Source organism: Rhinolophus sinicus, linkage group LG07, assembly GCF_036562045.2.
Source record: "Rhinolophus sinicus isolate RSC01 linkage group LG07, ASM3656204v1, whole genome shotgun sequence".
Classification (NCBI taxonomy): Eukaryota; Metazoa; Chordata; class Mammalia; order Chiroptera; family Rhinolophidae; genus Rhinolophus; species Rhinolophus sinicus.
The window spans coordinates 124061906-124079871 of NC_133757.1; the positions used below are offsets into that span (position 1 = coordinate 124061906).

The 17966-nt window shown below is 41.6% G+C and overlaps 1 protein-coding gene across 3 annotated transcripts in view; it reads left to right on the forward strand.

Annotated features, from left to right (window-relative positions):
* TRPC3 (transient receptor potential cation channel subfamily C member 3) overlaps nucleotides 1-17966 on the forward strand; it is a 60191-nt gene that overhangs the window by 24225 nt on the left and 18000 nt on the right. For all 3 annotated transcript variants that reach the window (XM_019741417.2, XM_019741418.2, XM_019741419.2), the window contains exons 3-7: nucleotides 1376-1564; nucleotides 9284-9448; nucleotides 12179-12395; nucleotides 13961-14194; nucleotides 16169-16433. In XM_019741417.2, coding sequence (XP_019596976.2) covers nucleotides 1376-1564; nucleotides 9284-9448; nucleotides 12179-12395; nucleotides 13961-14194; nucleotides 16169-16433 — 1070 coding nt within the window. The remainder of the gene's footprint in view (nucleotides 1-1375; nucleotides 1565-9283; nucleotides 9449-12178; nucleotides 12396-13960; nucleotides 14195-16168; nucleotides 16434-17966) is intronic.

Consider the following 17966-nt stretch of genomic DNA (forward strand, 5'->3'; position numbering starts at 1 on the left):
GACGTGATTTTAGCCCATTGATTCGAATTAAGTAATTATTTAAGGGAACAAAATGGAAATTCTTCCGGTCTTTTTTTTTTTTTTTTTCCGGTCTTTTTTTAAAGTATGATTTCTGGAAGCCCCACATTTGGAAATCCTGCTGTGTAAAGAATGATTTCGTTATTAGACGTACACAGTGTCTCAGGACATGTTGAAATGAGGAATTCTGTTTTCTTCAAGTGTCCCAGATTAGATTGCCATCTGGCTAACTTTCTTAATGGGCTGAAATTTTAGTGAAAGCCATAGCAGTAGAACTGGGGTTTCTGAAAAATAAGGCACTTTCCCAAGAGGGTCGTTGGCACCCTGTCTGGAACCAATGGGTAAAAAATAGAGGCCCTGTCAGAAGGTAACAGGGAAGGCTGCCAGCTGACTTCCTTATGCCAGTCCTCCAGTCAGTGGCCCTATGTACATATGCTAACAAAAGAGTCACAGGTTATTTTCAGCAAGGTGTTAGTTGCAGTGGCCTGGAATTTTTTCTCTCAGGTATTGATACTCTGCAACCTTTGAGAATTCAATGACATAGAATCAGCCAGACATTTCTCTCCTTCCAGTTCTGCAGCACATCACAATGTGCCCTGCGGACATACAAGGAAAAACACCGGCTCTCTATGTTGGTACCTGTGCATCTCTTTGCATTCCCTGTGAACCAGTCATTCTCAAACGTGTGTGTCAGAAACACCTGGAGAGTATGTTAACACAGGTGGCTGGGCCCCATCCTCAGCCTCTATCTAAATCAGGACATCAGGGATGGGATCTGAGAACGTACATTTCTAACCCACGGCCAGGCGATGTGGAGGCTGTTGATCTGGGAGGCAAAGTCTCCATGAAGGCTAAGAGATAGGAAACTGGACAAGTTATTTTCACATCTAGTCAATCTTCTAGGTCAGATCTCCACTTTAGAAAAACCTCTGTTTAAAAAAAAAAAAAATTCATCATAGTAATGGTTTTGCTTTGGCTTTAAGAAAATGATTGTTTATCCGTACACGAGAGATACAGCATTTTTGATCCTTTGGTCACGAGAGATACGGCATTTTTGATCCTTTGGTCTTTCAGCATTAGCACTTAGCCAGTGTCTTTTAATGCAAACCAGTGACTTAACGTGCATAGCATTTTCGAGCTGTCTCATACGGTGGGCAGATTGCATAAGGTCCTGGCTAATGGAGTAAGTGGGGACAAACCCAGCCTGTGTCTAACTCAGCAAGCCTTGCATCCACGTAGGGGATGTTTTCTATCCAAGGAAGGGACGCCCTTTTTCTCAATGCACAAAAACCCTAAACACTCTCCATTGGAATTAAAGCGAATTCATTGTATTGAGTTCCAAACCTCTTGTTCCTAGAATGACTATCGGAAGCTCTCCATGCAGTGCAAAGACTTTGTCGTGGGCGTGCTGGATCTTTGCCGGGACTCGGAAGAGGTGGAAGCGATTCTGAACGGAGACCTGGAATCCACAGAGCCTGCAGAGGTACACAGGCATAAGGCTTCACTGAGTCGCGTCAAACTTGCCATCAAGTATGAAGTCAAAAAGGTGAGTGACCCCGCCCACCCAGCGCCATATTGGAATAACGTGGAATATCACTGTGTATTTTTCCAGGACATTTTTTGAAATAATAAGAGATTATTGATAACAGATTTTTTTTTCCCCTTCATGAAAGAGATTAAGTGAAGTAGCAGGATATCCATCTTTGATCCTTTCCACTTTTCATTCATTGTGAGACCTTGAATAAGTCATTACATTTCAGTTTCCTCTATAAAAAGATAATATTTGTTATCTGTCTCAGGATTTTAGTGGGATTTCAATGGATTAAGATACGCAGAAGAACTTTGTAAACCGTTCATTACAATGCAATTAATAATAATAAAACCTGTGACTTCGTACACTGTTGCATGCATTCTCACCTTTATCCTTATGGTAAGCCTATGTCATTATCCATTTCACCTATAAAATAGGTAAGATAGGTGATGAGATTGCTATTCTACAAGGAAACTGAAGTTCACCAAGCTTAAATGGTATGTGTAAGGTCACACAGCTATGGAGTTCGTCATACAGTTGCCAGAAATAAAAATTATGATTACGTCTTTACTCTGGTTACGGTAGGTAAACTGTTATGTATATCTATTTGCTGCTTGTCTGAGGCTTTTAGATAACTCATGAAAATTGTAGTTACGATGTTTCACTACAATTTCAGGTATGCAGAATCTAACAGCTTATGAGGGTGCATGTTAGGTAAATGAAATTCTTCTGTACTTTAAGAGAAACTGATAAATCACATGGAAGTAAACTATCATCAGGAATAGATCGGGTTTCATGAACAGGTCAGTTTCCATATAGCTGAGGGTTCTCTCCTTGCCATGTGACGTGGTGCTTAGAGGACGGACTCTAAGGGTTCAAGTCCCTGTGTGACCACGGTCTCCTCAGTAGTCAGGTGGGGACTACAATAGTAATGACTTTTTCAGTTGTTTTGAGGATTACATGAGCTGATTAATGCCTATAAAGTAACTAACATGGGTACAGTACTTGGTGATGGTTCGTAAGGATTAGCTAAGGACATTTCTACATTATGACAACTCATTCTCGGAATGATGTGTCTTGAGCAAGTTCAATGCTTAGTCATTAAACAGATTTCATGTTCATTGTTATTGTTCCAGCCCTTAGCAGCAGACCGTAACCAATTTAAGGAGAAAGGAGTTTAGTGAGGGATGTTAGGAGGCTCAAGAATCATTGGAAGTGGAGGAACAAGCTTCTCTAAGCTGTGTTTCCAGAAACCTTGCCCAGAACCAGGCCCAGAAGTGACCTGCCAAGGGTTTGTGAGGCCCAAACAGAAGAGCTGTGTGTGTGCTGCAGAATGGCCGGCACCTGCACTGGCAGACAGGTGCCCCGAGCCCTGCCTGGTAGATTGGCCCTTCCACAACAGAGGCCTGTATAGATGCCTGTCACCAGTGGGACCTGGGCCCACGTCGGCAAACTAGTGAGGATGGGGCAACCTCTCTCTCCCTCTCTCCCCGCCCCCGACACCCTTGCACACACACAATTCTACCACAATGGAGAGAACTTCCACGTGTGGTGTTCACAGGACTATAGCCAGCCATTAATGACAGATCTCCCTTCTACTTCATGGGACAGTGAAATGTGAGGATGCTCAGTAAATACGGAAGTAAGATAACTTCTCAAGGAATTCCTGGGTAAAAGACAATGAAGCTGGCTTGATTGCCCTCCTCTGAGAGCACATTTGCTAGTTGAAGTGTTGTCCCATTAGAGGGAAAGATCATTTTGAATAAGATTGATATTAAACCATTTTTAGAAAACTGTCTGGACATTTATTCGCAGGTCTTGCAATACATATCTCTTCTCTTTAGTACCTGAGAGAATTGATTTCAGTGGTCACAGGTTCTTTATCATTGCTGTGAAAGTGTCATATTAGCAGAGACAGCTCATTTAGATGTGCTTCTGTTAACAAAGCTGTCTTGCAGAGTGAAAATCTTCCTGCGTGTTCGTTTGAAATAAATTGATGTGTAGATTATAACATATGAGGTGTCATTAATAATAAATTCACTATCAGTCAACTGCCAGGAAACAACAACAACAAAAAATGTATTTGGAACTGAAAGGAGATTTAAGACTTTGCGGGTATTTCTGGTTTTGTGTGTTTTGTGCTATAAAAGGACTATTAAAGTCTTTGATTTGGAATCTTCACTCAATAAATGTATACAAGTGTAAGAACGCCAGTTTGGAATGCCCAAAAAAGGCCCAATTCCCCACTTTTCCCTCTTCTGTCAGAGGATTCCTTTATTCTTTACTCAACACACATATCTCCACTCCAGCAAAGGAAAAATACCCCACCCACTCCTGCCGCTTCCTTCTCCTACCCTCTTATTTCTAGCCCTGAAGAAAAATCACCTCGTGGGTTATACAGATGTATGGGACACCACCCACTGTAGCACTGAGGTCGTCTGTGACTATAGGAAAGGCATTGGGATTTCAAAATAATTTTATATGTTACAGAATTTTTCCCGTGATAACATAGTAAACTCGTATTTAGTCAAATCAACCCATAATTCCACCAAGGAAACCAGTTTGAAGCAATGGTAAGCCGTGTAGGTCCCATGGAAGACTCAGGAAGTGTCTTCTGCCATCTGCCCAAACCTCCTCCCAGCTCTGCTTCTGAGTCCGCTGGCTTGTGTCTGGGCTCCGAGTTCCCAGAGCTCAGCTCTTCCCTGAGAATCACACCACGAGTTCAACCATGCCCTGGAGACTCAATGGCAGTTAATCAAGAAAATGAAAGTATGAAAAACCTGCATAGGAACATTAATGATTATGTGGGAAAGAACTTTCCAATATAAAAGTGACTGAAGATACAACAAAGCAAAAATATAAATAATTTAACCACGTACAACTTAAAACCTCTGTACAGCAGGAAGCTCATAAACAAAAAAGCGAAAGACAAACTGGGGAAAATATTTTTCTCAATTATAACTTATAAAGGATTGCTATTCTTAATACCCAAAGAGCTCAGTAAGGAGAATTTCCAGAGCCCTATAGGAAAATAAGCCAAAGACTTGAACGGGTAATTCACAGAAAATTGAAATGGCTAAGAAAAACATGTTTAAAATTTCCAAGTGTGCTAGTAATAAAAGAAATGCATACTAATATACAAATACCATTTCTCCTGTCTCAAATTATTAAAAAATAAAGAATTACAATTCTCAGTGCCATTGGGTAAAATGGGCAATCAGAATGCTACCAGTGGGGAACAAACAATAACGTATTTCTATCAGGGATTCTGAAGATTATTCATCTTAGAATCATTTCTGAGGGGTCTCTAACAGAAATAATACAACTGGAAAGATGTAAATACTATTAGCGTTTGTAGATTTACCTACGTTCTTCTATAAAAAGAAAATGGAAGATGAAATTTGATGTTTTAAAAAATGAGTACAAGAAAATTAACTTTTAGGCAAAAACACTAATTATTTTCCAATTAGAATACTGGACTGTTTGCCTCCCCAAAAGTCCTGAGCTCAATTTCTGTCTCTCTATCTTCTGGTGACTTGAGGAGAAACACCAACCCCCTCCACCCATGGAAATACCGAGAGGTCTGTCTGCTCCTACTGCACTGCGTCTATTGTAAGAAAGCCCTTGGCAATGATAAAAGACACTAGGTCTCAATAGACCATCGAACCTAGAAAACTGGGCTCTTGAGAAAAAGGAGAATATTCCCTGATTTCTTCCTCCTTGCTCTCTCTTTCCTCCACGGTGGGTTTAGGTTTAACTGTAGAAAAATCGTCTAGAAAACAGGCATGCAGCAGTATAAACAAAATGATCCGTGGTGTATGCAGAAAGTGTTCAGAGAAAGCCCAGAAACTGAGCAATGCAGCCAGAGAGTAGTGAATGCACTGCGGACTTTGGGTGCATGTGCTGGCCGGTGTGGGCCTGAGTCCTGCACCGGGCAGCCTCAGGGCCGGCTTTGTGGCCAGGCACCAAGAAGTCAGCATTTTACACTCATTGGACTCAGAATCCAGAAATCTTGCACCATGTAAGTTCTCAGTTTATATGTCCCAATTCAAAGAACTTTAAAAAGAAATGGAATGACCTAGTTTTTATTCACAAGAATATTTTCTTTTAAATTGTATAAATTGTAACTCCAACAATGAAATTAAGAACAAAAACAGTGTCCCTACCATGTTTGTACACGACAGTATATCCATGAAGACAGTTCTTATAAAGGCTGATTTGATGAAAAGACAGTGTAACATGATTTTTTTTTTTTTAAGTTGAAAATTATCTGTTTTCCAGACCTGTCCTGATTGGTGGTTCAGTTTACAATCTATTAGTCATTTGGCAAGGGGAAAAAAATGTTTTTTTCTCAATGCTGTAGTAGTTTTGTTCCATGGAAAGACTGAGATTTTCTTGTGCGTCAATCATTCTCCCTTTAAGTCAGAAAACCTCAAAGAAGGCTATTATTTTTGTAATTATTTCAATTACTGGTCCACTGAAATTAGAAAACAGCATACAAATTTGATCCAGCTGGCTAGGACTAGTGTGGCAGCATGAGGAGATTTTTTAGGAGGTAAAACAGTCATAAGAGATAAAGGTCACTGCCGCCCCATTTTGAAGTCACTGAAAAGAGCAAAACTCATGTCCTAGGGGGATTAGCTTTTTTACCCTCACTTATTACTACTGTATTGGTTTTCTTTTTTTAATGTTCCTTTTGTACTCGTATGAGGATTTAAAATCAATGGAAGAAAATATCTATTTGTGTTTTCTTTCCATGGATTAAAAGAGTTCAACAGACGCCATATGGTGGTGTTTATTATCTCAGTTAACAAGAGGGCAGAATTAGAAGTATAGGAGATATGGCTATTAAACTGGGTAAAGTGTAACGAGTAAAGTGAAAACCACCACGATTTGGGCTGGTGTCTAACGTATATCAAGTGTCTGCACTGTATGTACAAGTCTTAATGGGTCCAAGATTGATCAGCACCTGGGTGCCGTGTGGAAAGGATCGATTCCCATCAAGTCTGTACCTGTGTAACCTTCGTACATTGTAATCAATGCTGTGAAGCACATCTTCCAATTCTAAGACTAGCTCGAGGAGGAGGAGCGAGAAGAGGGAGCCATAGGACAACATGAGTACTTCTGTCCCTGAGAGTTTAAAACCTACGGAAGAAAGGCTGGACACTCGCAAAAGGGAAATGTGTCTACCAATTTCCTACGGATACATGCACCCGTCTGTTACCTTCCTGAGCATTTCTGTCTTGCACAAACCCACAGCCTATAAAAAGTGCACTGATTTGATGATATTGCAGAGTCTACCTGTAGGTTTCCCAGGATGCACCACTCCCCATCCAAAGCCAAGCCTGGCTGCAGTCACAGCCTGCCTTTTATTTGCTTCTACCCGACTTGCCACAAATGCAGATTTTCCAAACACCAAGACCAACATTCAAATGAAGACTGTTTTCAATGCTGATTATTTATCTTGGCAGGTATGTGGAGCCCAGGTCTCCATTATCGTAGCTTTTTTCATATTCATTGATAGCTCATTGTGTGCCCTCAACCAGGGACCGCTCATCACGTAGGGCAACGCTGATGCCCCTGTTTTCATCATCTTGTACCAAATGCCTAAACCAGATACCCAGTGTCTGGTTCATGGGACAGGCTTTTGACGTCCTGAAGAATGAGTGAGTGAATGAATGAATGAATGAATGAATGAATGAATGAATGAGACATTTAGGGTCTGTAGAGGGGAGGAGGCTTATTCACACAGAAGGAGGGTGAAGCAGGAAGGAAATGATCTAATAGATACAGGGACAGAAGGGGAAGTTTGGAGAAGTTCTCAACAAGAATCCTAGGAAATTGCCACATAGAGCCCAGGAAACCTTCAACCTGATTATGTCCACACATTTTGTCATGAGTTCAAATAATAACTGCACTGACCTTGAAGCACTGTTTTCAAAAATCAGAACTTTGGAAGAGTTGACAAAATCTTGAGTTTGGAAAAAAGACCTCATGTGCACTTTGTAGCTGGCAATGAGCAGTGAGCCTCGGGACCTGCAGTTTTTTATAACTGAATTAAAAAGAACTTACAAGATAAAATACGCTTTTTCACAGTGAGTTCATCAAGTAAGAAAAGACAGCATCTTCTCTTTAGCACTTTAACTCTCCCAGCCCCTACCAGTTTGTATTATTGAAAAAATTTAAGTATTTCAAATCTAATAGTTGTAGACCCACCCTCAACCACCTCTGTCAATGGGTCGTCGACTTCTCCAGCTCAGTGGCACGCAGCTACCACCAGAGTGACCGTCATGGGCTCCCAGAGGGTGGGCACACTGGGGGCAAGAGTGGGCATCTGGGGGAATTTGTGCCTCCACTGCCAACTCCAGGGGATGAGATTTTATTTTTGGTTTGGGGTTGTTGTTTTTTTCCTTTTTTTTAATGAAAAGCACTCATGGAAACTATACACCAGTAAGTGAAACCTTCTTCATTGCCCTGTAGGTAAGCTCTTAATAAATAGCCAAATAACTTGCAGGATTGCCCAGAGTTACTAGGAATCCTTAGGATCGGTACCTCGGTTCAGGATGAGCCCACTGCCTGGTGGGAACTGTGGCTGTTCACGGCCTCTCAGAGTTCGCAGAAACATCTCACAGGCACTTCCTAACAGGTTCACCATTATTGTTTGTGCTATGGTTTAGAAGATAGCGATACCTTGACTCTTGTATCACTAAACACTCTTTTTAAAAAAAATATGTTGGCACTCATAGTTGATTTGGGTCTGACCCTGAATAATTCCTGGGCTTGGGCAGAGTGTACCTGGCCATTCACAGAAAGGCAGATCCAGCTGTAAATGGGAACCGTTGCACCTTCTGGTGTAGGGACCTTTCCATGGGCCTGATGACAAGGACATTCTGTTACCTGAATAAGGACAGGATCTTAAAGAAGTCCCAGTTATTGTAAGTAGATGCAGGCAGATGACTTAATAAAATCAGATGGCAAAATAAAATACAACGGCAAGGATGAAATAAGTATAATTTGCTCATTTTTCCTGATTAGACTTGTAGTTATAAAATTACCACTGGAAATAAACGTTTGTGGTTTTTTTGACCTGTGATAGAGGAAGCAATAAAAAGAGGACAGCGTACTGCAACAGGGAGGAAGTGACATTTGATGCCAGCTCTGAGAAGCAGTGCATTGTGGACCGAGCATAACCTCTGCAGATTTGTTGACTTTTGGCAAATCTTTTGCAGAGTTGCCATGGTCGTGCATACATACACATAGGCCATATCATGTCTATGTTTCTCACACATGTAGCATTTTAGGAGTTGCTCGTGAAATGTGACACGTTTCTCTTTTAGGTATAATCTACATTAAACCAAATAACTTCTTTCTTTTCCATTTGAACTAAATGACAAGTAAGCAGGCAGACAGCAAGATGGAACCACCTTTCCACAAAAGAAAGCGTATGACACCCAGATTCCAGAGCAGAGTTTGGATTATGGAGAGTTTCAAGCAGAAAGAATTGTAGGTCAGGTCAACATCAGTTTGACCCTCTTTTTTCCCACTTTGGTTCTTCTATTGATGCTGAAGCACTTTTGAAAAATGAAGGGAAGGTAAAAGAGAGTATTACCAGAACCTTCCAGCGCCTGTATTCTGGGGAAATGTGCATTAATATGTTTAGGAAGTACATGCATTCAGTAGTTGAACTGTGGACAGTGACGTGGTGACCCGCCTCCTCTCTCTCCCTCCTGACAGTTCGTGGCTCACCCCAACTGCCAGCAGCAACTCCTGACCATCTGGTACGAGAACCTGCCGGGCCTGCGGGAACAGACCATCGCCATCAAGTGTCTGGTTGTGCTGGTGGTAGCCTTGGGCCTTCCATTGCTCGCCATCGGCTACTGGATCGCACCTTGCAGCCGGGTACAGCTTTTTACACCCATTTGCTCTGTGGTGGGTGTGCCGTGTCCTTTTAGGGGGAAAAAAAGAGACAGCTTCCTACTTAAGGCTCTTATTGGTTTTACCCTGAATGTCAATTGACTCAATAACACGAATTCTGCTTTTTAATGACCGGATCAATTCAAATAAGGGAGGAGAAGGGATTTGGTGCCTGCGAGTGGGATAGATCCCATTTGTAGGCATAGAACACTCAGGCTTTTAAGATAGACTCCCCATGGCAGACAGGAGGGAGAGCTGCTGGTGGAAGTAGCATGTGCGCTGATTGCACAGCTTAGCAAACAGAGTCAGCTGTGCTGGCCTAGGCACGGGCAGGGCAGAGCCCTGCTGCAGGGATACCAGGAAACAGCCAGCCTGGTAACTGGAGGGCGCTCATTCTAACCGCTCAACGCCATTCGAGGCCAAGTGTTTTAAGCCCAGTTGTAAGCGTGGTCTTACCCAAAATTCACAAAAGTGCATACGTGTCAGCTTCCCCAAATTTTTCACTCTTCAGAAGAAAAAATGTAGAATTTGGTTTTGGGGGCTTTGACTTTTTTAGATGGCTTGTTTCTTTCATTTTGCCTGAATCGTTTTGTTCATGACCTTTCTCCCTCTCTCAACTTGCCAACATAGAGTCAAGTTGATTGTGCCTAAGAGATCCTGAACGAGATGTGGGAAGGAATACTAGTCGTGCTGACAGAATCTGCGTTAGGTTAGCAAAGGGCACGGCCAGGAGAAGACTAGGTCCTTTCATCTGAGGTCCTTGAATCCTGTTGTTACATTCCCAGATCTGGTTTGGTTTAAATCAGAGGCAGTTTCAGGCAAAATGAGTCGAGGCCACTTACAAATGGCCCTGGAAACCCGTCATCTCTCTGGCTCGGCAGCCTCCCCGCAGAGTCCTCGTCTGCAGGCACCACATATGTGCACGAATGTTCATCCATCCCACTTTATGCCTGAGCCGCCTATGCGATTTCAGGCAGGAAGCTTGTCATTTTGATCAGTTTTGATGAGTTGAGTTCCTTTGTTACAGATCATGGAAAAATACCTTAAGATGCCTCAAATACATAAGCACTAAAGACTAAAAAGTATAAGTAATATGAGACAGCATGCATTAAAGCAAAAATCATTTCCCATTCTGGGGGAAAGGAATTGGAGAGTTCAGGTTTCTAAGTGTTTGTCTCTTAGTGGCAGCTTAATCAGTGAAAACATTCCATCAGATCTGGAGGAGGCATCTTGAAGTATATGCACTCCCTTTTTCTCATCTCCTGTACAAGTGCCGCTGATGGTATGGTGAACTCGCCAACCAGCAGAGAAGGGAAAGGAGTGAACGTTCGTACCCACGTTTATACCTGCCATATACCACCTGTCCAGTGGTAAAAGACACAGCAAGGTTTCTCCACCTGGAGCCTGTCTTTATAATAGGCACGCTGCTTTCTTTTCGTGTTTTTTAAAGTTTCAAAAGACCAACCTTTTGGAGACTTGGCAACTCCCAGGAAATCACTCAGTGTTATGAAGGAGCTACCCCAAATGTGCCCTCTGCAGCTGCCAGACAGCACAGTGATACGTAAATGTGTCATTTATTTTCCTGTATCTAATATGGAAAATGTGCATTGATCTGTGTGCATCATGGTCAATGCCAGAAATGCTTGACATTCTTTGGTTGTTTGTTGACATCAAATTAAGGTTCTGGACATACGAAAACATTAGTTTGAGGTTGCAGTCTTTTAAATGTGAATCTTGGTGCTTTTTAAGGTCACAGACTAAGTTGAAAAGTAGGATCTGAGTGTGTAGAATGGAGAACATAGTTGATAAATCTTCCAAATATACCTAATTCATGGACCGTGGAAGCCTTGGGGACAGGAGGAATTGTTTTTCATTTCTCCTAGAACATTGGGCTTTTAAGGACATCCTACCACATGGGATTTTAAAGGCGTTACCTTAAAATAATTATAAACTGAACTTTAGAAATGCTCTTGTACTATTTATATGATATTCCAAACTCAGGGATGATTTTCAATTTAGTTAACCTACTTAGAGGTTTTAATCATTGTGTACCTCCCTCTTCTAATTGGGATAGTAACAGATAAAATATTTATCCGAATGATAATATCCTCTGCCTTTTTTCTATCATACAAAGCACAACTTGATTTTGGAATATTTAGAAATGAGAACTAAAATTTACTTCTGTAGTAGCAAGATTGCTTTTTTATTCTTCAAAGGGATTAATGTGTACAAACACATCAACACATTTGAATTATAAATGAACAACTCTACAAATTTATCGTAACATTTCAATTTTAAAGCAATAAAGAATTATACGTTACAAATTGGGAGTTTCTTTTCCTGGACTCCAAAAACCTTGACATTGCCTGTCTTTCAATGCAAAAATAAGAATAACCAGTACATGCCCTGTGATTTCCAGAAATGCATCTGTTAATGAAGTATATCCTAAGACAAACTGGATATTTGGAAACAGTGAGGTTCAAAGATGTCTTAAATTACGTTTGGAGGATGCATCCCCTAAAAGAAGCAATTTTCACAATGTAGAGCTCTTCAGAAACAGAAGCAAAGCTTTGAAAATGTTCTCATTTCACCGTTTTGTTTTTGTTTTTGTTTTTAATCCCGTGTAGTAATTTTCATAAGTGGAAGCCAGATTTTCAAAAATAAAAGTTTCCTTTTTCTTTCTCTTTTTTTTTTTTTTTTTTGGTGTTGTTATAGCTGGGGAAAGTGCTGCGAAGCCCTTTTATGAAGTTTGTGGCTCACGCTGCTTCTTTCATCATCTTCCTGGGCCTGCTTGTGTTCAATGCTTCAGACAGATTCGAAGGCATCTCCACGCTGCCAAATATCACCGTCATCGACTACCCCAAACAGATCTTCAGGGTGAAAACCACCCAGTTCACGTGGACTGAGATGCTGATTATGGTCTGGGTTCTTGGTAAGCCTTTTATTTTCAAGTAACCTAATTTCTACCAAAAACGATGTCTATAGAATGATCGGCATTTTCTATTTAAAATGTTACTGTACATTCATTATATGGTGACAACATCACCATTGTTAGATGAGCAGAATAGCAAAATAATAGAATAATTTGGCAGCATAATGAGAAAAGGTATCCCTTAACACCAAATAAAAATTTTTAGGAGTAATATGAGCCTAATATTTATTGATATCTAACTTTAATTATTGAATCAAATGTAAGCTTTTTAATGTCATTCACTGTGATGATCAAATATTTAATTGGAATTCTTATGAAGTAATCCCAGCGCCTATTAGCTGACGACTAAAGAACATTTATATTGTTTTAGTTTCAGAGATTTTAGGAAAGTGTCCTTTTTCAGAACGTTTGTTACTTCCCCTCACAATAGCCCGTTTTGAGTAGCTACGCATATATTAAAGTAAAAATTGTAATACATCATCTATATATCACATGTGTGTTCACCCCCCAGAGTCAGTTCTCCTTCCATCACCATGTATTTGATCCTGTTCACTCCCATCTACCACCCCCTTCTGCCCCTTACCCTCAAATTGTACACTTGAAACCTATGTGACTTTACTAATTGTCAACCCAGTGAACTTTAATTGAAATAAATGCACACACACACACACACACACACACACACAAATTGTAAGCAATGTGAGGGGGGAAAGAAGGAAGTTGGAACCAGTTGATCTTTTGATCACTAATCCAGTCACCTTTGTATGTTCTCCCTGTTTCACCCAGTGTGTTTCTTGATGTCTTGTCAGTTCCCAATTTAATAGGTCGGTTCCTCCCTCTCATTCACTCCTATGGCCTCGGTCTAGGTCAAGCAATTATAAATTTTATTCTGAGCCATTACATTTCTTTTTAAACTTCCACAATATTTTCTCCTTGCGCAGCCAAGGCAAGGAGAATTTTGTCCTTTTCTCCCAAGATGGCTTTTTCTACTTTCAGTTTCTTCCTAACGTCCTAGGGCCTCCCACGTAAGCTGCTTCTTTTTCCAGTGATGTTCCTCACCTCCTCGGCCTGAAGCTGGAAGGAGAAGAGGGGTAGGGCAACGGCGTACGTGTTCCTGGAAACCGTTCTTGTTAAATCTACCATAAGATGCTCACGTGGAGGCTATTTCTCCAGTGATCGCTATGGTTTGGTAATTAACCAATGTAATTGTATAAAGACGAATTTCTCCTGTCCTCCAAAAGTCTCATGGGGCAAAACTGTTCGCCTTGTAGAGCCTCCCTGACGTAAGTCCTCCTCCTTCCTGCCCTCGCCCCCTCAGTATGAGTGGCACCATTTCTGGTGGCACACGTACAAGTGTGTTTCTTCGAATTCTAACTTGGTGGAGTAAATCATTCTTTGGGTGGAAGCCTCTTCTTCCATTTATTTCTGCCCACGGCCTCTGAGCTGGACAGCGGATGCTTCACGTACGGGGCATTTTATAGACAGAGACTGATGTTAGATGAAATACGAGCTTCTCAGTCTAAGCTGTGAGGTCTAACGTGTACCCTCCGTGTGTGTTGGCACAGGAATGATGTGGTCTGAGTGTAAGGAGCTCTGGCTGGAAGGACCTAGGGAATACATTTTGCAGTTGTGGAATGTGCTGGACTTCGGGATGCTGTCCATCTTTATTGCTGCTTTCACGGCCAGGTTCCTAGCTTTCCTTCAGGCAACGAAAGCACAACAGTATGTGGACAGTTACGTCCAAGAGACCGACCTCAGTGAAGTTACTCTCCCACCAGAGATCCAGTATTTCACATACGGTAAGTCAGGAGCTGCAGGGCCCTCTTATGTTTCGGGAGGGGCAGGGGAACCATGTTTTGGAAGGAAATGTCAGTGAAGAGTTTATTTAGTAAGCGAAGAGTGCTGCATGTTTCTGGACAGTGGGGAGAGCATGAGCTTTAGAGCTGGATTCAAACCCAGGCTGTGACTCTCCCTCGCAATGGGACTCTGTTCAAGTTAATTTACTTCTTTGTGCCTTAGTTTTCACGTCTATAAAAAGAAGGTGCTGCGAGGTGGGAGAAAATTACCTTTAAGCCTAACAATGTAATTATTATAATATACTTTCAGGACCTGAACCTGTCTTAATTGGGGGGAGGGCGAAATAGCTTGATAAATTGCTTGATGTGGAAGATGAGTCCCAGAGCATGGGTTCCAGGAGGTGAAATAGTAATCGGTGCTAAACTGCTGTACAGGTGCGGTGCTGAAAAATTCAGCAGAGCAGGAAGTATTATAGGAGCGACCTGACCCTACAGTGACCATGAGAGTCTAAGCTCTGAGCACCTGCAAAAATCTTGGAGGGGGTGCTGTGCCCCTGGTCCACGTGGCACAGGATAGAGTTGATGCCACACATCTGTATCAGGGATGCCCCGCTGATACCCAGCGTGCAATGCCACTGGTGCCTTTCCTGCCCAGCACACACCCACATGACGTAATGTTAGCCTCCCTTCCCCCGTGGCCAAATTGGGGAATCACAGTTGGCACATGTTCATATGATTGTAACATCTTCAATCTGGAAAATACTTCAGAAATGAGGGTCTCACCTCCATTTTACAGATAAGGAAACTGAGGCACAGAGTTTAAATGTGTTCTGATTGTGAAGCATAGGGCTTGCGTTGTGCTGAGGACAAGCCGCCTGTTAATGTTACTGAAGGTTGGGCGTCTGCTCCAAAGTATAAGGTGTACATTTTCACATTGTAAACTTTAAACTCAGTAGCTCTCATTGTCAGCAAGCAAAGAGGAGACCAGATCAACTGAACAAATGATCACCATTTATAGTTAAAAAACTAACTTAGATTGCATGTTTGTGTTATATATATATCTCGACTGTCACCATAGCCTATTTATTCATGTGTATTTAATGACTCATCTGGAGGGAAATTTGTGAATTCAGGCTGCAGTACTTATTATGTGTGTGATTTTTATCAAGTTTTTAACCTAAGTCTTGGTTTCTACATCTCTAAAAAGAGGATAATGATAACATCAAATCCATAGGGTCATTGAAAGCCGTGTCCGATACATATTAAACATTCTTCTGGGAGTGGCCAGGTTTGCACAAAATTAACCACATACTGTGTCATTGACCTTCCAGGGAAGTGGGTAGAGTCTGCTGTGAACTTGCTAAGTAACCTTGAAAGGGATGTTAGGGTCCTCACTTAGAATCAATATCCAAAATTTCTGCACCTCAATAGCAGTTCACATTTTCCAGGAATAAGTTATATCACGCTCAGATGTCACGTTGACAGCACCGTTGTGATTCAGTGACATTCTCACTAATAATATGACAATTTACTGCATAGACTGAGAGGAACTAATTTCCCCATCAAATATGGAAAAGAAGTTTGTGCCAACTGAGCCAATAGGATGACAAATAGCTGGTCAATAAATCTAGTAACAGAGGGGCAAATCAGTCATCCTGACTCAGTCTGTGTCTGATGAAGTGTTTTAACCTCTTTCTTCCTCTTTTGCACTTCATTCCGTTTCTGCTCAATGTGCGGTCAGCTTAGTATCTTTATAATTGTGTTCCCACCACTGAAAGAATTTGTATGAATGTAACAATCATCTGTTTCTGGTTTAACACAACAAATAGTGCCCGGACCGTTAATTAAATCTAGAGTCGTTTCCACCGAGATATTAACCGCGTCCCTACCCACAAGATAGATCCTATTTATGATATTGATTTTGCATAGGTAGCCGTGGATAGAAAGTTCATTGTTCATCTCTCTCTCTTTTTCTAGCCAGAGATAAGTGGCTCCCTTCGGACCCTCAGATCATATCGGAAGGCCTCTACGCCATCGCCGTCGTGCTCAGCTTCTCCCGCATCGCCTACATCCTCCCTGCGAATGAGAGCTTTGGCCCCTTGCAGATCTCTCTGGGCAGGACTGTGAAGGATATCTTCAAGTTCATGGTCCTCTTTATTATGGTGTTTCTTGCCTTTATGATTGGCATGTTCATACTCTATTCTTACTACCTGGGGGCTAAAGTCAATGCTGCTTTTACCACGTAAGTAAGACAGAAAAAAAGGTACAGTGAACAAAAGGAGAAATGTCAGTGACTGTAGGAAAGATGTTTTTCAGAGCAGAAAGAAAAATCCATTAGAAAGTTAGTGCTTGTGTGTGATCACGTTGCTCCAGAAGCTCCCGTCTTTGAGCTTACGTAGTGAGCGTTTGACCACAGAACGGATCCGAATTTGGAAAAATCCTAGACAAAACAGGTTATTTTGAGAGCGTAAAGTAACAAATTTGTAATACCAGATGTCTCTTACATGATGTATGACATTGAATTCAGTTTTGTCATTTTATAGTGATTACTGTTATTCCAACCAAGAAGCATTGGCTCTTCTTTTAATATAACATTAATCAGTACAGGATGTCGAGGAAAAAGAAATTCTAGCTAAATGTGTACAGCCCACTGTAAAGGTAATACAGTGGCCCCTGCTGTGGGCCTGCTGGTTTCTGCACTGGAGGCTCACCTCCCCCAGGCAGTCTTCCTTGATTATTGATTAAGCTTCCTTGATCTTTGTCCTTCTAAGTTCCCTCAGCATGGAGACATTCAGATGGTGAGATTGCTGTCACCCATCAGGGTTCAGTTGTCATGGCAGTGGGCCCTTCCTCTGGATGTAATCCTTGAGGGGGGTTCATCATAAACCCCTCCTGCCTCCCTTTGTACCCTGTAGTGCCACAGCTGGAAACCAGGGAGCCATTCCTTAAGTTCCCTGAGGCTAAAATAGAACCTCAAGCGCTTTCAGACATCTAAGTTGTTTGAAATGGATTTTTTCAAATAGTTAATATAGAACAGGTCTTAGGGGTGAAAGACAACTAAGATTGACTTGCTTGTAAAGAAAAAAATCTGTTTGAACCCAGTAGAGGAAGGACAGAGAGATCCTGAATACAATGCTGCCCCTTTCAACTCTATGAGCTCTCATTTTATATCATGTTTTCCCGAAAATAAGACCTAGCCAGACCATCAGCTCTAATGTGTCTTTTGGAGCAAAAATTAATATAAGACCCGGTCTCATTTTACTAGAAGACCAGGTATAATATAACAATATAACATAACATAACATAATGTAATAATACTGGGTCTTATATTAATTTTTGCTCCAAAAGATACATTAAAGCTGATGGCTGGCTAGGTCTTATTTTCGGGGAAACATGGTACCTTACATTTTCTTCACGGTTTTGTGTGAAGACCTGGCAACATGATAGCATGGAAAGAACGGCTGAAACACCAGGCAGACCTGGATATGGATGTGGTCTCTGCTGTGCTTTAGCTGTGGCCTTTGGTCAAGCTACTTAACTTGTCTCTGTTAGTTTCCTTATTTTAAAAATAAGCATTAAAAGTTTAAATCAGGCTGTCATGAGGATGATATAAGGTGACTTATATGCAGCCTCTTGTCCCCAGGAGGAGCTCAGGACCTGCCAGTACCCTCTCCTTTTCACCATCCCCCTCGCCCTACACATGTAGATTCTCCACAAAAGTTGGGGTGGGAAGGTTTGCAAAAGAGAGAGGAAGAAGGCAACAGTTTTGTGATAC